Here is a 21,310-nt window from a genome sequence, read left to right as displayed (position 1 = left end):
TTTCTGGATAGGCTGAAAGGGATTTTGTGTCCTGGCGCCGGAAGCAGGGGGGGCGAATGCCCCCCTGCCCTCAATTTTTCTCTGGATAGGGGGGCAATGGTGCCCTTTTAAGGCCATGTCAGCTACTACATATTTTGCAATATAACAATTTCTATTATTCGCTTTTAGTCTAATTATAATCTTTCATTTTTGCCTCAAAATAATAATAAATAATACGACACAAAATTCTGTATCATAGTAGGTTACATAGGCCTACCATATTTTCATAGCCCAAAAAGAGGACACGTTTAGCCAGCAAGTAAAATTTTACGTTTGGACAATCTTTTACATCTTTTGGATAATTTTAAACTTATGCAGCAAAAGTTACAGCAAAAAAACATGATAAATTTATATGCCAGATTTGGCCTATGAATATTTTGCAGCCCTCTTATACGGCCTGATTTGTTAGCCTACATTCTGCAACACGTTTCCAGATATTTCCAACTTTTGGTTGCTGTCTGAGTAATTTCAAACGTTTTCGGCAAAACTTTCTGACTGCAGTATTTGTTCCAACATCAAATTTACATTAGATTCATTCAAGATAATTCGCAACTGTCAATCAGAGTTTGAAACTAAAATTCATGAGGCACTCCAAATAAAGCAGCACAACCCCAGGCTCAACAAACAATTATTCGCTAAAGGGGCATCTTTTTTGTTGAATTTGTATTAGCTAACGTTTATTTTATGTTATGTTGTCCGCTCACTATTTTGTCTCATGACCACACTCCCGCATAATTATGACAGATTGCTACCACCTTTTGTGTTTGTTCGTCAGTTGTTGCTTGTACGCAGGTCAGTGCAGTTTTATTGAATTTCAGTCATTTATTATTAACATTTCACGAATAATTTTGTTTTGTTTAGATGAATTAAGATATTTGCCTGAGTAATTGTAATTGCTGACTGAGTAAAATTTTTAAAAATCATATTTTAACATCTTTTGCTCTCTTTCCCAAGTGACACATTGAGTTTCAACATCACAAAGGTTGGAAAAACGAAGACAATTTGACCTATAAGATTTCACTCAGACTTGTAACAGGGCTTACATACAAAGACTTTTTAACAGTCTGCTTGAACGCTTTTTAGTATAGTTTTTCTCATGTTTGACTGCTTCCTCAAGGCAACAAAAAGCTGTCATATTATTACAAGTCAGTTGATTTTTAGAAAATTTAAGTCAGACAGCAACGATCGCAAAAATTTACAAAATGTGACAAATCAGGCACCACCTCCAAGTAGCAATGCCTTAAATTTTTCAGTGAGAAAGGATCAGCTTTGAAATTACAAAATTGTTGGCATGAAATATGATTGAAATTGTATGCTACTCAATAGATGAGATTCTGAAAACGGACTGAGATAACTAAAAGGCTGTTTATTCCCATGCACCATTGAGGTTAAAACAAGAATCGTACATAAAATGCGTTCTATTTGCATCTGCATCAACTGAAAGTGTCTATGCCACGATTTCTTTTTGCAAAATTCCAAATTCAAAGTCACAAATTTCCGATAACCGCGAAACAATGGTGTTTGATATGTTAGAATAGCCTACAGCAGTGGTTCCCAACTCATGGGTCGCGACCCAAAGTTGGGTCGCCTGATAATTTTTTTGGGTCGCTTGTTTTTCAGGCAAATTGTAGCTTGGGCGAAAAAAATTACAATAAAAAAAATTTAAAACGTGATGAGATCGATCACAAAACTGGAAAATATAAACACAAGTCATGAAGCGTTTCATGTCGAGACATCGGAAAGCTTTGTAGCATGATCGTAGTGCATGAAGTTTTAACAATTTTTACTTTTATTATTGTTATTATTAAATGTAAACCCAACAAAAATTTCAGTCTTAAACATAAATTAACTTGACAAAGTTACGGGATATATATTGTAACGTGCACTATATGTCACGAACGCTATGTCGGACAAACTATGACAAACTTTTCCACACGTTGGACCACGCATAGGCTGGTGTGGTAAAACGCATCAAAGACAAAGCCCCAAGTGCTGTATGGACTTACTGCTTTCTCCACAGAGAGGCCTTTGCTGCAAAAAAGCTGTCTCAAGAGCTGCACGAAGTGTTGAATGATGTTGTGAAGTGCATGTGTAAACTTCATCAAAGCAAGTCCACTAAATCGGCATTTGTTTTCGTCTTTGTGGATTCTGATTATTATCAGGCATTGCTGTTGCACACAGAAGTGCGATAGTTGTAACGAGGTCGTGTCCTGAAGCGAGTTTGTAATTTGCGAGAGGAGATTGCTATCTTCTTGAGGCAACAGAACTGTGTGAGATTAGCCGAGAAGTTTTTGCAAGATGATTTCTAGGCAAAAGTTGCTCACCTTGCCGATATATTTGACTCTGTGAATTCTCTAAATTTATCTATGCAAGGCAACGGTTTTACGGTGATTGATCGCGCCGCAAAAGTTTCTGCTTAACACAAAAAACTCATATTCTGGAAAAGTTATGTCACCAGAGATGAGTACGATATATTTCCTCAGCTAACGCAATATATCTGTGACAATGAAGTTGATATTAAGCAAACGATAATTAGACACCTGAAACAATTTGCCAAAATTTTTGTGCCCTACTATGGAGAATCTTTAACACTTAATAACCAAAATGATTGGATAATTGATCCATTTGTTGGAAAAGATCTGCCTCAACTTTCCATCCATGTTGCAGAACAGTTTATGGACTTAACGACAGAAGTAGCAAACCGTACTTCTTTTGCGTCCTTCAAAGACAAATACTCCAAAGATTCTGCAAACATCCACTTTTGGGCTTCCATGTACAAAGTGTATCCCACAGTTTCACAATTAGGGATTCAAAAACAGATTCCATTTGCAACAACTTGGCTTTGTAGGATTGGATTTAGCGCCATGTGTGTATTGAAAACCGAACAGCGAAACTGGCTGGAAGTTAAAGCCGACATGCGGCTATGCCTAAGCAAAATAACGCCTCGATTTCAAAAACTCACTGACAGCAAGCCAGCACAGCTATCTCATTAGTGATTTGATAAACATATTATTTTCGGAAAAAGTTACTGCTTTTGTAGTGCTGTTTGTTTGTTTGTTTGTATGGGTTTTAAAATATTACGACAATTTGCTTGGGTCGCAAGATTTTACTGAAGTAAATTTTTTTTAAAAATGGGTCGCCTTAAAAACGAGTTGGGAACCACTGGCCTACAGCACTGGTTCCCAACTCGTTTTTAAGGCGACCCATTTTAAAAAAAAATTCAGTTTGGTAAAATCTTGCGACCCAAGCAAATTGTCGTAATATTTTAAAAGCCATACAGGCATACAAGATTGTGTTGCAAACAAACAGCACTACAAAAGCAGTAACTTTTTTCGAAAATAATATGTTTATCAAATCACTAATGAGATAGCTGTGCTGGCTTGCTGTCAGTAAGTTTTTGAAATCGAGGCGTTATTTTGCTTAGGCATAGCCGCATGTCGGCTTTAACTTCCAGCCGGTTTCGCTGTTCAGTTTTCAATACACACATGGCGCTAAATCCAATCTTACAAAGCCGAGTTGTTGCAAATGGAATCTGTTTTTGAATCCCTAATTGTGAAACTGTGGGGTACACTTTGTACATGGAAGCCCAAAAGTGGATGTTTGCAGAATCTTTGGGGTATTTGTCTTTGAAGGACGCAAAAGAAATACGGTTTGCTACTTCTGTCGTTATGTCCATAAACTGTTCAGCAACATGGATGAAAAGTTGAGGCAGATCTTTTTCAACAAATGGATCAATTATCCAATCATTTTGGTTATTAAGTGTTAGAGATTCTCCATAGTAGTGCACAAACTTTTTGGCAAACTGTTCCAGGTGTCTAATTATGGTTTGCTTAATATCAACTTCATTTCCACAGATATATTACGTTAGCTGAGGAAATATATCGTACTCATCTCTGGTGACATTACTTTTCCAGAATATGAGTTTTTGTGTTAAGCAGAAACTTTTGCAGCGCGATCAATCACCGTAAAACCGTTGCCTTGCATATATAAATTTAGAGAATTCAGAGAGTCAAATATATCGGCAAGGTAAGCAACTGTTGCCTTGAAATCTTCTTGCAAAAACTTCTCGGCTAATCTCACACAGTTCTGTTGCCTCAGGAAGATAGCAATCTCCTCCCGCAAATTACAAACTCGCTTCAGGACACGACCTCGTGACAACTATCGCACTTCTGTGTGCAACAGCAATGCTTGATAATAATCAGAATCCACAAAGACGAAAACAAATGCCGATTTAGTGGACTTGTTTTGATGAAGTTTACACACTTCACATCATTCAACACTTCGTGCAGCTCTTGAGGCAGCTTTTTTGCAGCAAAGGCCTCTCTGTGGAGAAAGCAATAAGTCCATACAGCACTTGGGGCTTTGTCTTTGATGCGTTTTACCACACCAGACTATGCGTGGTCCAACGTGGAAAACTTTGTCATAGTTTGTCCGACATAGCGTTCGTGACATATAGTGCACGTTACAATATATATCCCGTAACTTTGTCAAGTTAATTTATGTTTGAGACTGAACTTTTTGTTGGGTTTACATTTAATAATAATAATAACAATAATAAAAGCGAAAATTGTTAAAACTTCTTGCACTACGATCATGCTACAAAGCTTTCCGATGTCTCGACATGAAACGCTTCATGACTGGTGTTTATATTTTCCAGTTTTGTGATCGATCTCTTCACGTTTTAAATTTTTTTTATTGCTATTTTTTTCGCCCAAGACACAATATGCCTGAAAAACAAGCGACCCAAAAAAATTATCAGGCGACCCAACTTTGGGTCGCGACCCATGAGTTGGGAACCACTGGCCTACAGTAGGCTGTAGACGTCTGATTGTTTACAACAACGGATCATCAAGATAGGCTACGCCAATTTTTTGAATTATCTTTGAATATTACATTGGTGCAGAAAATTGTTTTGGAAAGCACATACAAGCCATCGCCGAAAATTCGCACAACAATAAAATCCTGTTGAAAATTTGAGCATTTCTAAGTGTCCTCGGAGGACTATTAATTTTTCTAGAAAAAAGAGGACACATCCTCTAAAAAAAGGACATATGGTAGCCCTAAGGTTACATGATTATAATTTACTATGATGCCCTTCCGTGCCATTGCTCTTTGTATACCGGACACAGGACACTTGTATCATTACTCGATAGTGAGCTGATAGAAAAGCATCATCGCTATATCTTACTGTATCTTAAAACTTCAAAAAAAAACTTGGCCTTTCAGCAACAAAAGTGCCCTTTTTTCAAATTTCTGCCCCCCCCCTGTCAAAAATCGTTCCGGCGCCCCTGGTCCTGGCTCATGGTGTCTTGCCGGTTTTCCTGCGACTTTGTAGAGTGGAGAATTGCCAAGTTATCCGCATATGCGTATTTCTGAGACCGTGCTTGGCAGGTCGTGGATGTAAATGTTAAAAAGAAGAGGAACCAGGTCGACCCCTGTAGGACACCATTTCGCGCGGTTTTCATAGTCAGCGGCCAATTTTCGTCCTCCAGGTCCAAATCTATACATTGAATTTGAAAAAACAAAGCCTGGAGACACACCTAGTTTAAAAAAGAAATTGATTCTGGTCACTTTAAAAGTAAGATTTTCCAAAAGTGTTGAGATTGGTTCATTCAGATTCCGAAATAATTACTTGCCAATGAAATTCTGCAATCATAATAAAAAAATAAGCTTAAAGGCATACTAAATGAAATTTTCAAACGGGAATTAAGCATTAAAATACGTAAACTGAACATTTAAGAATACATTTAAAAAAAAATTACCGAAAAATAATTTGTTTTCAATGGCGCTGGCAAGGCCCAAAGTCCATTGTTTCATTTATTTTCATTTTTTTTTCAAAATGACCAAAAATTGCAAGCACAGCTCGAGAATACGTCACAAAAGACAGCAATAACAAAAGCCACGTTACAACATCTGATGTTTTAATTAACATCAGATTTGAGGTTTTGAGCAAACTGTTTGATGTTGAAATGTGATGTTTTGATGTACATACATACATAGCCTACAGTTAAATCGCCGGCAGTAACAACTGTTGCGTGATTAGCTGATTGCTCGTCTTTTATTACGTAGACTGTACAGTCGCACGCTTCGCTGCTCAGGCCCATTCTGGTTTTGAAAGCTCTGACAAAAGTAGGGCCTACGCGCGGAATGCTGATCAGACCGCAATGGGGCAAAATTTTATTGAAAATCGTTTTATGGTAGCAAGTTAAACACAAAGAACGTGGAAAATCGCCAAGTCAGGTTTTTCCTTTAGTACCCCTTTAAACCTAATCCTACTTTCTTTGAAAAGCTCTTGTGCACCGCAAAAATTAATTTAAAGAAAAAAAATTGACTTCGATGGGCGTCGAACCGTCGTTCTCACAAACATTAGGCACAAGATGAAACCACTAAGCTAAAGCCAACGAAAAAATGCTTGCATTCACACGGTAGCCTATTAATACAAACTCTATGCGAAGTAACCGAGATAGATTTACCGCACCCGACATCCAATAATGGCTACACTTACCGAAATACGTAAATGAGAAAGTTCGTGCGAAAAAAATTTCGCGACCCGGCTAGCGTGTAATTGGGGATAGCTAGCCTATCTGCATAGTCTCCTGGAGGCGGCTGACGAGTGCCCAGTTAGCATGGCAAGCTGCTTCACAACTTGAATCATGCTTGTTGTAAAGCTTTCTATGTTGAGCTTTCCATTGCCCCTGTGCCTTCCGGGTGGAGGCCCTTTGTTTGGCATTTGCTTGGGTGCAGTTGTTACATGATGGGGCACGAGGACCCACTTGTCCTAACTCATATGAAGGCTCTGACAACTCAAACCAACTTGTTAATCTGCGACTGCCGTTTAGGTTCACACCAACGCACATTCAATGACATTATTTATTGAACACTTAAAACGTCACATGATTGAAACATGCGATGAAAAGTTTGTACTTTAGTTCTGTTGGCAGTTTTATTGCACGATATTTCAGTAAAAAAAATGTATGCAGTTAGACAAATATTTTGACATCGATTCTATGCAAGTACACTACACCTTGAAGTGGACAACAGCAATCGTAAAATTTAACATTTTCTGATGTTTAGTGGACAAGAGATAAAGGCACGCGTATAATGAAATTATTACTACGCATTACTTAACCATAAGTGTTATTTTATGTTTTGTTAATATGCAATACGGCAATGTAAATGCAGAACATAATAAAGTGCACAACCTACAGTACGTTGTGCTGGTCTGGCGTCGGGGCAAAACCGAAAATGCCTCGCATCGTATTGAAGTACAGTAGTTGTAGTTACTAGTTATTACACATAGAATAACGAACTTTACTTCTGCTTACGTTTCCAAAAATTAACAAAAGAAAAATTATGAATAAATAAAACATTCCCAAGTGAAGACATTCTTTCAAGGTGCTGTAAAACTTGCTACAGAAATTGGAGCAGCATATATGCAAATTGTGGTGACGCTTTGCAGCCATACAGCCCGGCTAATGTGCAGAAGAGCCCCGCAAAAGTTCTTTGAAGCAGTCTGTGTACGCTTTCCTCAGTTCAGCGTACGACACGACAAGCACATTCTGTTCGTCACGTGACATAAGACAGATCTTTTCAGGAACTCCCGCGTCCAGCTGTTGAAAGAAAAGTTGTTGGTGACAGAAACTACAGAAATAGTACAGTAGAATTCATCAGTTCGCCTTTTTCGTCAATTTTTTGTCGGTTCCGGCAGAAGCAGTTGAGTTTTGATCTTTGCTAATTCCCTTAAGGTAACGAATTCTACGGCATAACTTTCATTACATCCGGTCATAGAGCAGCAATGTCATACATGTACCTTATTCAAGCACTGAATGATGTGAGGCAAGTCAACCCAAGGTGCCCCGTTGCCTGTGACTTGGTGGAACAAGTGATCACGGAAGAGCTTCAGCAAGTAGCGATCCCCAGTCTCAGACCAGTTGGATTCCATCCCGAATTCAGGCCGCTCGTTGACCACACCAAGCTTGCTCAGCATTCGCAACAAGCGACCATTCTCTGTTTCCTACAACCAAGAATAAGCAAACGAAACTCAGCAACAACTCGGCAAAAGAAACAAAAATAGCAAAAGCTTTCGGCTGTGCATCTTGTCCGTGTCAAGTCTTTTTTTTATCATGTTAAATGCAAATTGTCAAATCAAGAATGTTCACAGAAGGCAGTAGCTTGTAGTTTAAAAAACTTCCGTTTTTTCGTATTTTTTGTTTTTCGGTATTTGAAATATAGTTTTTCAAAGTACAGTATAATCAGCTAAAACCTCAATTGCTAAGGTAACAGGGATCAGTTGTCAGTAGATGTTACAGAAAATATATTTCGCACTTATTCAGTGCATCGTCAGTTCCGATCTGAACTGACGATGCACTGAATAAGTGCGAACAACTGATCCCTGTTACCTTAGCAATTGAGGTTTTAGCTTTCTAGATATGGAACAGGGATCGTTTCAGAATAAGACTAGGTCAGAAAGCGAGGCAGACTCCGACGCAGCTCAGCATCAGCCAAGAGCAGTTAGCTACAGTATAATCAGGTTATGAACATTTTGCTAACACTTGTAGTGTACATTCTTTGCTTTTTTTTACTTACCAACACTTTGATAGCATGAACAAATTCGTTAAGACTCTATAGTATATAGGCTTCAATGCAGTGACAGTCGTTTCCTAACAAACTCCGTTGACCCTACGTCAATCTAACCTTTGCCAGCTCGTTTTCAATGACGTCACCTCTCAACATGGCCGCATCAAGTTGCGTGTAGAACCTCGCCCCTATCATCGGCATAACGTCATTGATGCTATAAGGACGCCGCTGGGGTGAGAGTAGATACCTGCGTAAAGTGGTAGCAGTAACGCAAGTGTCCCTGCCAACGTGGCAGAAAAATCAAAGTGAAAATATCTACAGTCTACACAATTCAGTCTGCGGTAGCATATCAAATATATTCGTCTGCCCCGATAGCTCAGTTGGTTAAAGCGTGATTTCGTGAACTAAGAAGCTTCAAAATCAAGCGGCACAGGTTCGACTCTTGAGCAACGTATTCCAAGGACAGCTCTGCATTCAACGGCATCTAATGGATGGAATAATTTCCCGGCAACAACACTTCAACAATTGGAAAACTTCACTCTGTCAATCTCGGCAACCGGCTCTGCGTCAAAAGCCTCTACAAGTATGCGAAACTACCAAAAAAAACCTACCAAGGCTTTGTCAGTCTGAGGATAAAGATTCAAAACCAAACCATATTACTTAAAAATTTTTAAGGGGTTAAAAAAATCTAAAAAGTGAACATTTGCAGATTATACAATAAAGTAATCACAAGTTTGCTCTACTAATCTACAGCCTCATAATAATTAATTACAAGATAAGGTTCTTAAGATCGCTGGAGTAATTCATGACAACCAAGTCCATAGACTTTTGCATGTTGTCAGGCTGGATTGACGTCACCGAGTTACAAGCAAGGGCCAAGATAACCTGCAAAAAATCAATTAAAAATGATGAGATATTTGCTGATCTCTTGATCTTCAGCAGGCTTATTCGAACTAAAGTTCTTTCTGCAAAAATTCGTTGCCAACAGCTTTTAACCTCCAGGTAACAGCGGCGACATGTTTCAAATTGAAATGAAGGCCTATGTCATAAATAAAACTACCGTCAATCCGGATTATTGCGTTCTTACCACTCACGGTAGTTGTAGCGGGGTATCCGAATTGTAAAAATAGGAAAATTACAAAAGAAATACGTCAACGAAAGATTTTAATGCATAATTATTGTCACCAGGTTATAAATATTCCACTGTTCAATCACATATGGTTTCCACACTAGAAGTATATGTTTGAGTGTAAAATTCAGTCTAAACTAAACATCGCAAGTAAGGTCAGCTATGATTGGTTAGTTACAGTATCTGTAAGACCTTGAAAGGACGGCAGTTCGACACCTATGGAAACATATGGCTGTATCTTAGGAAAACAATTCCCATGCGTGCCGACACGGAAATTGGCTTCTTTGCCTTTCTGTCAACTTAATCCAGATTTTCACGACGATGCACATGCCTTAAGCCGTGAATATAACTACACAATTATTCAAAAAACCAGCCTATCCACCTTGCCAAGTGCCATCATGTCATCTTGTTGGTATTGTTGCACGAGTGCATGAGGATTCGGATTGGTACTGTCGTATCCCAACACGTCGAATACACCAACTCCATTGATCCGTATTCTGAGCGACAAAACACATTTTAATTTCAAATTACTTCTGAGCGAAAGAAGGTTTTGTTCTTGTACAATGTTCAACCTACGCAATAACAAAAAGTGAACCCTTCACAAACAACCAGGATAAGTTTAACACATGATGACATTGAAGAGTTATGCCTTTGCAGATGTCGCCCTAGACGTCTTTAAAACGTAATGGATCAAAGGAAATACCTCGATTTGTCCGTTATAATAATTTTGGTTGGTTCCATAACACGACACGCGAGGCCAGCACCATGAATGGATCGCAGTGCGGAGGTGAGCTGTACCACGTAAGTCCAAATCAAGCTCTCTGGCAGTAAACCTGCAACAGAAATGAAGCAGTGAAAGTTGTTCAGGCTTGGGGATTTTACCATGATGGAGAGGTTCATTGCAAGGTCGCCAGCTATATGACCAGAGGAGAGAATTTATAAACTACGATTGCGTAGCTTTTGATGTTGCACATTTTTTGATTGAAGATTTGAAGGTCGGATTTAAAGCTGTAAAACAGTGCTGGTCAAACGGTATCCTTCTCTAATGGATCTTAATGTACGGAACTTTATATTCGAACGTGAAGTTATTTCGGCTTTGTAAAAGCGCTTGATAAATCAGCTGAGTCGCAATAATCACTTCTGAATAGGAGAAAACCTAAGAAAACATGGGAAGACATTGTGAAGGATAACCTAACAAAAAGGAACTTAAAAAATGAAAATGCAAACAATAGAGAGAAATAGAGTCACTACAGACAACTGGTCGACCCTGATATTTCGGGATGAAGACCAGGCTTCTTTGAAGCAAAAGGGACAGAGGGTGAGATATTTACGGTTTCTGAATAACGTTGCCAATATGTAGTGTACAACTGTACATTTCATAAACATTAGACATGTATAAACTATTAAACCAGCATATTTGCGACCAGTACCCACCAGCATTTTGCCGAGTGGTTCCACCATTCCACTTCGTTTTCAAAGCGTAATTGTTGTTGGAATTTCGAAAGTGTCGAGACATTAGCGTTTCTCCACCCGCGTGATAGTCGTGTGCAAATATCAAAGCTGCAACGAAATTGGAACAGAATTTGATTTTTATTTTCTACAAAGGGAACTATCCCCGAAATCGGCGGCTGAGCATAGACATACAAACACAAGAGCCACGAAAATTCAACGTATTTAGAAGTAAACGGTTGGAGGAGGCTTATTCAACCTCAATAAAATGAGAATCGAAAAATCAAATTTTACTTTCAGACTGAAAATAAAGAGAAGTTGCTGAAACACTTTAGACTAGTTTCTTTTTATTTAGTTTTGTGCACTTTTGAGTCAATTCCCTTACTCTGTCATCCTAGCCTACAACCTACAATGTTCTCCGAACGCTTTGGAAGTGAAGACTTCGCGTAACTGGACGATGTTGGCGTGCTGCAGGTTCTTCCACATTTCAACAAAGTCCATACATTGCTGATTCACTTGACGAAAACCTAAAACAATTGATTTTAAGGGGGCACTCCTGATGGAAATAATTTTTTTATCAATTTTTTTTTATGTATCTAAAAAGCATTAAATTTCATTAGGGTTCTGAATATGGTAAAATTTTAACTCTATTCAAAGCCTTTGTGTGTCAAAACTTAGTGATAAATGTGAGTAATGTAGCTTAATGGCTGTATTTCAACTGCTTTTTTCTTCGAGTCATTTTTTGATGTTTTCAACTACTGTACTCTATTTATAACTACTCATTTATTTCTTGTCAGAATGGCATTAAATTTTGCAGGCATAATCAATATATACTGGAGAAGTGACCTATGAAGAGGAGTTTTGCTATTTCTGTGTAGTTTCAATTAAAATTAAAGAACAATTGCACATATATCAAGTTTTTCTAATACATAATTTCAAAATTCATTTATTTTTAAATATACACATCTGTGGAAAAAATCTCTCATCATTATAAGGGTAAGGGATTGCGACAATGTCAGCAAAAAGGTAGGAATGGTATAAGTTCTCCCTTGAGACTTATTAATTTTTTTACCGGTGGCAAAAATTAAAAAAAAAATGGACAAAACTTTTGCGTTTCTTTGAGATTTTTTTCACAGAAACGTTTTTCATCTATTTTAGTGCCATACTTTGATTGCAATTTCCATACTCTTTCCAAAGATATATAATATGTAAGGTTTTCTACAAATTAAGCACACTTTTCGACCGATTTATCAAGAGTGGTGGTGAAATTAATATTCCAGTAGGAGTGATTATGCCCCTTTAAGGCGTAATCAAAATTTTGCTATCATGTAAGTTTGTATGAACTGCATAAAATTTTATAATGAACAGATAACCGAAATGCGATACACTAACGTGTTGTGTCCGACTCAGCATAGCTAGTTCCCACATAAGAAACGCATGCGATTGTTTGGAGGTCCGCCGAAGATAAATCGTCAGTATTCTTGGAAAACCTTCAGGACAGCAAAACCGTGATTTTGCGGTGAAAGCCTTCAAATCAGACCTCATCCTTTTTTGCGTTGATTCAACGTCTGCAAACGATGGTATATGACGTACCGTGGATCCGGCGAAGACAGTACGGAAGTCCGTCCCTGGATTTGATAGCTTTGTAGCATGACGTCACAAAGCCGAAAGTGCTCGACTTCTGAAGGGGATTTCCCGACGTTGGTTCAAGAGGAAACAAACTGTGGTAGTTGTCGACCTCCGCTGGAATACCTGAAAAGGTTCGGCAATTCCCAATTTGTTTTTGAGTGAGCACACCGCAATACAAAACACACACAACTGAAAACTGGGATAATCTAAAATTGCAGTACTTGGACATTATTTTAATAAGTTCTCGCTCTCAAAAATTGTTTCCAGGATATGATGCAGGTTATATGCCGTACGTTGCCACAAGAAGGTCCTTGATTTTTCACAGTTAGATCGTTACTGATGGCATGCTGACTCTGTTTTGATGAACTGAGTTTACAGCAGCATTACGTTTCCGGGGTGCAATTCCAGTATCTGGCTATAAGCAACAACGTTTGAACTACTTATAACTACTGGAAAGTTTCAATTCCGAAGTTAGCATGTGCACAACAATGTTATAACAATGACGTACTCCGCTGCTTTCTACAAAGCATAGCAAACCCCCACGTACTTGGATCTTGTTCGGTGTCCGCAGTGAGCATGGTGAGTGCGTGTTTTTGCACGATGGCCTGCCGGAGTTCGTTGGGCATGAAGAATGAAGGAGCGTTTGCTTTAACTTTCATGTACTTGATGTTGGGAGGAGGGCCAGGATAAATGCCATATGAAGGCATGACCTTGAAAAGACAACGATCTAAGGTAATTAATTGCACTTATTTCCTGCAAAAAAACTTACAGTACAATAGTTGAATGAGCAGCTTTTAGTCTTTTACTATATAAGTAAAAGAGGGCGGAGGAAATATGGCAACATTGGTTCCAAAGGCTAAAATGTCAACAATAACTAAGTTAACACCAAAAAGGTCACAAAAATTATGCTGTGGCATAACAAATGAAATTGTTTTTACAATTATATACAATAGATGGTCGAAACTATCCAGAAGTGTGTAGTCGTGAAGCTACTACTATCGAATAGGGATTCTATGTAAAAATACCGTACAATGCGTTTACAAGTCACAGCCTTAGTAATCATAACAAAGGTTTTTGCATATAACAAATGATACAAAAGCAGCAAGCTCCAATATCGAAGCACAACCGAATATGAGAAAAAATACTAGTATAAAACTCAGTAATGAAAGAAAAGTTACAGGAATTAAAAATGATTCTTACCACGCCAGGTGCAGTTTGTTGAGATGCTTTCTGAGTATAGAAATAGGTCGTGCCACCGTCCTCCCGGCCCATGGAGTGTTGAACTAGATTAGGATCCGGGTGAGCGGCGCCTGCACAAAATAAAGACTTTCTACTGTGTTGTAACTTACATTGAACTAACAATTCGTCATTTTACATTATTTTATCTTTCCTAAAACAAAGGTACCTTAGCCATGGCCACCTGTGGCCTACTGTTTAGTTTAATGTGCGGTATTTGTTGTTGCACTCAGCAATTTATCCACAACATTATCACGATCCACAATTAAGCAATGCGTTATACTGGTACATTCGTGCGTAACACAAAAATCTCCCTTCCGCTTGAAATCTGCTCAAAAATTTATAAGTTTACTCAAGCCGTTTTGTAATTCAACAACGTACTCAAGTTAATATTGATTCCAGTCGAGCCGTGGCTGAGCGGGGAGCTGCGATGGTGCCCGGCAATCCTCCTGGCGAGCAGTGGAGATGTTCGCTCGTGTGGGTTGGTCTTGCTTGACAAGGCATCGACTTGGGCTCCAGAAAACGGTGACGATGAATTCGGTGTAGAAAACCCTACAAAGATTACAAGTCCCTCGCTTTCAGTAACATTGTTCACGTCTGGCTTACATGGATTTAGCTGGGGGGCTATCTTGAAATGTTAAGCTATTGTGAAAATGCAGCTGTTAACTAGAAACTAGATAGCTATAAAGTGTTTCACGGAAGATTGGCAGTCCGACCATTTTTCGGGAAATACAGATTGTACTTCTTCTTTTGGTGATTTATTGTGGAGTCTAAAAAAGCTTTTGCAAAACGAGCTACATATAACTTTTGAGCACTGTAGAAATACAATGGTTCAGTTTTAGTTGCAACTGTGTTCTAAGCCTCTTTTTAAATTTGTCTCCCTTGAGTTTATTGGTTTTATGGCGAAAAAACAAAAGTATACAAAACACAATAATTCGCACAACAAACAAGTTGGTAAGCTATTCTTGGTTATAAATGTAGACCTACAAGAATTAAATAATTCTGAAAACAATATGAGACGCTGTAGCGTTTCCTTTGTAGGGTACATAGTGAAGCACCAGCAAAGACAACAACCACTACCACTCAATTGACTCAGTCAGTTATGTAAATAAAGTGGTCCAGTAAGAAAATTTTCTGCTTGGTTGAAAGGTGTTTTATTTGTAAAGTTTCTCACGTGTCTAAAAGGAGCTACCATGCTGTCTGGTGGGTCTTATGTAATGTAGTTCACTTTCTCGGAATAACTTTCGTTTACTTTTTTTCTTACGTAACCTGTTTTGTTACCTTTCAAACAGTATAGAACTACAGTACATGAATTCTGTGCTTCAATTGCAGAAACTAAGGTACAAACTACAAAGATTAAGTGTAAAGCACAGGTCAAATTTAAATATGAAATTCAAAGCAAACCTTTCCCTTCCTTTGTGCTTGTATTGTTTCTGGCCTTTTCTGAAAGTAGTTTTTGGACATATTCTTCGATAACTCTAAAGCTAGCTTTCAAGTCTCTGCTGCTTGCTCTGTCTTTGCCTTAACATTTCAAAACTTATTTAAACTTGATGGGAATACTTTCTTATCACAGAAAAACACCTACCTAAAATACCTCATGTACAGAATAACTAAAAATTTCATGTATATAACTATATTATATGTGTGACAGCACAAGGGTACTAACTAACTGCCTTAATTAAAATTCGCAACACATGCAAGAAAATTGTTTTCTCAATATTGCTGCAAACCTTTATATGATCTCAGGTGATGCTAGTTGTAAAAACATCAAAGCGCTACTTGCATAATTAACTCAAAATTTTAACACCCTGAAATGTTAGAATCTAGATGCAAGGTAACTGATCTGCATCGTGTCTGGTGTCTCCTTTGCCCTGAAGTTCTTTTTAGTAAATTGCCTCTGTAGTTCGTACGGTTCACTAGTTTTTAAATTTATATTGGAAACAACATTGTTGCAAAGCGAAGAAATTTCAGTAACAAATCAACATCTCGCACCTCATCATACTCAAAATGAGTCACAAAAATTAAAGACATTTCCAATTTCCATACAAAAAAATCACTTTAAAAATATATAGAAGCATGAAAGTTTATCAACAAATGCTGTTTTTCGTGTTCAGACACAGCAGAAAAAAAGAACTATATGAAAAGTATTGAAGACATTTAGAGTCATATACCCAACCACAGTTTGACCCGGCACGTCAATCTTTTGGTCCAGTTAAAATTGTTGTCTACCAGAGCAATCCATTTGCATAAGTCAGCAGAACACTTACCATGCCCAACTGAAAGCGGTGTATTTCCGTCTCCACTGAAATAACTAACTGAATTACTTTGAGGGGGAGGCGTGGGATACAGCAGGGAATCTTGTAAATGAGAAGCATGCAGCGGGCCACCAAATGTCGATGACATTTGATTTCCTGTAGGTAAAATCTGATTGAAATAATATTTCACAAAGAACACTAATCGTTAGACCTTTTGTGAAAAAAATTTAGGTAAAAAATAAAGACCATGTATTTTGAAGAACAAGAAAGGTTTTTGTGAATGTATCGAAAGATGATATTTATACGAAAGCAACCGCCACCTGGAAGGTACTCTAACATCGATGGTGTGGAAGTATTAGCTTGATGTGGTATTCTTGACGGTGAGATGTCAGAGTACGACCCATTATTGTTCTGCTGAAATAAAATAGAATTTGATTGCCACTGTACATATGTTCCGAAAAATCAATAAAAACAAATATTCAACTATTAGAAAATTTTTCCAAAAAAGCAAACCTGTTGTTGAGAAAGATTACTTCTGCTTCTGGCCCTGCTTGGAATAAATTCTGGAATTTTAAACTTTCCATTCTGTTGGTTTTGATTCAGCAATGGAGCAGAAGTATTTCTGGGAATAAAGTCGTTTCCAGAAGAAATATGGTGGCTGCCAACTCCTTGCAGATTCTTCATGGTGGTATCTGCACATACACAACTTTACGCTATTTCAGTGTAAGACATGATGCCTATATTTTTGTACATTAAGTAGAAAAGGTATAACTTAGCATACCGTACCATTAAAATATCTTCAAAGAGTAAATCAGTTGTTGTTTGTTGTTTTTAATACAATTAAAATAGTGAGAGGAATAAAAATGGTGCAACAGATAACAGTTTTTCAGTGAAACAGCTACAGTAGCCTATATATTATATATATCTGCTTAGTTGCACAATAAATGATGAAAGAACAAGCAGTTTAAACATGAACTTAATGAAAGGCATCTTAAATGAAAGGCATCAAGCAGTTTAAAAATGAACTTAATTAAAGGCATCTTAATGCATTGACTTAACGTATAAACTCTAGTTAACTATATATATAGATTTAATCAACAACTGCAAGTGAATAATAGTGGTGAATTGTACAAAATGACAGATTTAACATTATACTACCCTTTTTCTCAAGGTAAGAAAATGAAAAGCATTGCTTTTGCTTTTTGTTGAAGAATGATGTCCACCACCTGTAGAATTTCCTTGACAAAATAATATAGTAGCACATGTATCAAGTCAATTTTGGTATAATTTGTTGATTATAATTTGTTTTTATAAAGATGCATTGAATACAAATAATGCTATCTCATGCACGGCACTTGAAAAGTTCCAAAAGAAAAATACACAAAAAAAAAAGAAAATACCTGAACTTGGTTGAAATGCTTTCGCTTCCACAGATAGTGAAGTGTCAAATCCATTGTGGTTTTGGGAAGTAGTTTTTGCATTTCTTTGCATGAGATGTTGTAATTTGGATTCTTTAACATGTGCAAATGAAGGTAGCTCTCCCACTAAAGCACTGTGGACTAACATACTTTGTTAAATAGCCTAACATGGTATGCGTTTTTTGGTGCAAACTAAGGTAAATTATTACAAGATTCACAAGGTGATAATCTGCTTTTGTTCCGACATTTTGTCAATGAGACACGACAGTCAGACACAGGTAGTCACTACTTGACCTAGCCCAATGAAGTCGGTTTTGTCTGATTGACAAAACATCAAAATAAAAGCAGATTATCACCTTATACATCTTGTGGTAGTTCAGCTTAGTGGATGCAACCTAATTCGTACCATGAACAATTCGTACCGTCAGTTCGTACCTTGAAAAGATCAAGAGAAAAAAATTGAAAAAAGCTGAAGTCGCTGTTTGCAGTTTCCGCAAACATTTTAAAATTTTCCGCAAACAAAGGATCATTATCAGAAATTTTAAAATGTTTGTGGAAACTCCGATCAACCCTAACCCTTTTCAAATGTTTGCGGAAACTCCGATCAACCTTAACCCTAACCCCTTTAAAATGTTTGCAGAAACTGCAATCAGCAACTTCGGCAAACTCTTAGGATCATTACCGGAAGTTTTAGAATGTTTGCGGAAACTGTGGAAAAACGGAAACTGTAATCAGCGACTTCGGCTTTGTTATATTTTTTTTCTCTCGATCTTTTCAGTTTGTTTGTTTGCGGAAATATTCTAACCTTAACCCTTTTAAAATGTTTGCGGAAACTCCAATCAACCTTAACCCTAACCCTTTTAAAATATTTGCGGAAACTGCAATCAGAAACTTCGGCAAACTCTTAAGATCATTACCGGAAATTTTAAAATGTTTGCAGAAAAACGGAAACTGCAATCAGCGACTTCGGCTTTGTTATATTTTTTTCTCTCGATCTTTTCAGTTTGTTTGTTTGCGGAAATATTCTAACCCTAAACCCTAACTCTTTTAAAATGTTTGCGGAAACTCTGATCAACCCTAACCCTCCTTTTAAAATCTTTGCGGAAACTGCAATCAGCGACTTCGGCAAACTCTTAGGATCATTACCGAAAATTTTAAAATGTTTCCAAAAACTGCGATCAGCATTGTTCTATTTTTTCTCTCGATCTTTTCAGTTTATTTGTTTGCGGATTACGATACTCCGATACCCTAACCCTTTTAAAATGTTTGCCGAAACTGTGATCATCGACTTCGGCTTTTTTAAATTTTTTCTCTCAATCTTTTCAAGGTACAAACTGACGGTACAAATTGTTCATGGTACGAATTAAGTTGCACCCAGCTTGGTTTGCACAAGAACGTCATATAATATCATGTTATTTAACTAAATGCCTGGTAAACAGCCTCATTGAATTTTCAATACTTTGTGTTAATTAAAAAACAACTTTATTAAGGCTTAAGCAATGACAACATGCTTCAAAGAATAATTTTATAGTTCGTTGCACAATGAGAGAATAAAAGATCACATGGAAAGGTTTCATATAGATCAATTATACCAGGCAAAAATCATTTAAAAGATTAAAGAAATTGAAGAAGACTGGTAACAAATTTATTCAGTGTGAACTAATTTTGACATTGCATAAAATTCATGATAAATTAAAACCAAAACAACCTTAGTATAGCTTATATAAGTAAGATATCATACATAACTGTAAGCACATCGTGCATAATTGTAGCAAACGCAGGAAAAATTTATTTATTACCAGACTACTAATTATGAAAATTAATGGTCTAGTTAGAATGAGTACGGTAATGAATATTGTAAGCCAGTTATATATTTAAGGCAGTGGCTATTTGACCGGCGCCGGTCTTTGAATCTGAAACACTATTTGACCGTCATTACGTCATTATACAGTCACTTTTTTTCTTTTTCTCTTTCAAAGCAAAAGACGAGAAGCGCGTATATAACTTCTAATTCCACGATTTTGTTCAACTCGTTACGTGGCGCGAGCGATACGTCGCAGACTCCTATACTAGAGGGCCTGAGTTCGATACTACCCGGAAGTGTTCCTTTTTTTTATTAATTTATTTTTTTAGCTACATTTTGACCCGAAGTGCACTTTTGTAGTCAATTTTTAATTTGAGTTGCATTACATTTACATACCATTACAATTTTTTAAAAGAAGCATTGTATATAACTACTTGTTGTTGAGAGCAAAAATGTAATGTTTCGTTCGGCAAATACGGTCACAACAATCAATCAAACATTTTATTTTTCGTCATTAACGCGTCCGGGACGAAAAAGATACTAACTACAAAAATCGATATAGACCTACCAGCACGTTAATGAACGGGAAAAGGTGGCAAAACTTTGAAAGGTTTAAAACGTGCCTGAATGAAAAATTATGTAGTAGGCTATAGTTAGCACGGCCCCAAACGGAAAATTACCCAGAGAAATTCTCAAATTTCAGCAAATTAAAAAAACTCTAACTTTATTACTCACATTTGAAAAGACATAAAAAATTGGGCTGTAGACAACTCAATTTAAAAATTAACTACAAAAATGCACTTCGGGTTAAAATTTAGTTAAAAAACAAATAATAGAAAAAGGAACGCTTCCGGGTAGTATCGAACTTAGTCCCTCTAGAACAGGAGCCGGCGACGTAACGCTCGCGCCACGTAACGAGTTGAATAAAACGGTCGGATTTAGAACTTATATATACGTGCTTCTCATCTTTTGCTTTGAAAGAGAAAAAGAAAAAAAGTGACTGTATAGTGACGTCATGACCGGTCAAATAGTGTTTCAGATTCAAAGACCGGCGCCGGTCAAATAGCCACTGCCTATATTTAACTCAACCATTCGACGTACTATGATCCAGCATTGTCGTATCTTTGTTGGCAGGATCTGTCATCTTTTTGGATATAACTTGTCAGATATAATACTGCAATGTTTTGAGAAATTCTGATGTGCAGCTATTTTTTTATTATTTGATGACTTGAGTTGCATCAACTTTTCAGCAGAGAAAGAGGTAACCAACAAGAAGCATAAAAGTTTTATGTATTGGCAACTGACTTTCACAAAGCCTACGCTAAATGGTGACTCCAACACTTTAATTGATCAGATTACCATTTTTGCTTTCATTCACTATAAGACAAACCAAAAAACAAACTAACTTAAAATCCTGTAAGATACAGACACAACTGCGATCAGTATCCTTACGTATGGTACCGGTATGTGGCATACTGTAGGTGACACAGATTTTTCATAGGCCAAGAAACTAGTCAGCACACACCATTGTAAGGTTGTTAAAAAAACAATTTTCTCAGCATAGCCTATGACTTTTCTTCTGCGCTTTATGCTGGCCAATCAGCAAAAATTGTAACCATAAGAAAGGAAACATAACTCGAAATGTACATCCAGACAAAAAATCTAACTTATTAGTCATCTAGCAACAGTCCTGGTCATTGTAATGTCAGTCTTGTCATTACTGTTCAGTGTTTACACTAGAATGACAGGGATTGATTGGAACCTGCAAAGCGAA

General features: G+C 37.3%; 1 protein-coding gene across 3 annotated transcripts; it reads right to left on the bottom strand.

Annotated features, from left to right (window-relative positions):
- Positions 1 to 6,895: 6,895 nt before the first annotated feature.
- LOC145786351 (PAN2-PAN3 deadenylation complex subunit Pan3-like) lies at positions 6,896 to 20,936 on the bottom strand. 3 transcript variants are annotated; one of them, XM_082597993.1, is made up of 17 exons: positions 20,638 to 20,936; positions 17,715 to 17,873; positions 16,828 to 17,006; positions 16,635 to 16,728; positions 16,327 to 16,470; positions 14,441 to 14,611; positions 14,024 to 14,133; positions 13,371 to 13,533; positions 12,788 to 12,946; positions 11,605 to 11,721; positions 11,180 to 11,305; positions 10,449 to 10,578; positions 10,128 to 10,242; positions 9,389 to 9,501; positions 8,734 to 8,863; positions 7,850 to 8,053; positions 6,896 to 7,649 (listed from the first exon to the last, which is right to left on the bottom strand). In XM_082597993.1, exons 1-17 carry the CDS (start codon positions 20,678 to 20,680, stop codon positions 7,512 to 7,514), a joined length of 2,295 nt encoding a protein of 764 aa, XP_082454119.1. In that variant the 5' UTR covers positions 20,681 to 20,936; the 3' UTR covers positions 6,896 to 7,511. The 3 variants fall into 3 exon arrangements, with proteins under 3 accessions (XP_082454119.1, XP_082454120.1, XP_082454121.1); XM_082597994.1 differs by having other exon boundaries at positions 16,635 to 16,725; XM_082597995.1 differs by lacking the exons at positions 16,635 to 16,728; positions 17,715 to 17,873; positions 20,638 to 20,936 and having other exon boundaries at positions 16,828 to 16,889.
- Between the last annotated feature and the right edge of the window lie 374 nt (positions 20,937 to 21,310).

This window comes from Aplidium turbinatum, chromosome 17 (assembly GCF_918807975.1).
Source record: "Aplidium turbinatum chromosome 17, kaAplTurb1.1, whole genome shotgun sequence".
Classification (NCBI taxonomy): Eukaryota; Metazoa; Chordata; class Ascidiacea; order Aplousobranchia; family Polyclinidae; genus Aplidium; species Aplidium turbinatum.
The sequence above is the reverse complement of the archived record's forward strand: the minus strand, read 5'-3'. Positions and strand labels throughout refer to the sequence as shown.

Coding starts and splice junctions, on each gene's coding strand:
- LOC145786351 (XM_082597993.1), bottom strand. CDS start 20,680: ATGACAGATCCTGCCAACAAAGATACGACAATGCTGGATCATA. Junction 17,007..17,714: donor AGCATTTCAACCAAGTTCAG/GTATTTTCTTTT, acceptor GTGTATGTGCAG/ATACCACCATGAAGAATCTG. Junction 13,534..14,023: donor AACAAACTGCACCTGGCGTG/GTAAGAATCATT, acceptor TGTCTTTTCAAG/GTCATGCCTTCATATGGCAT.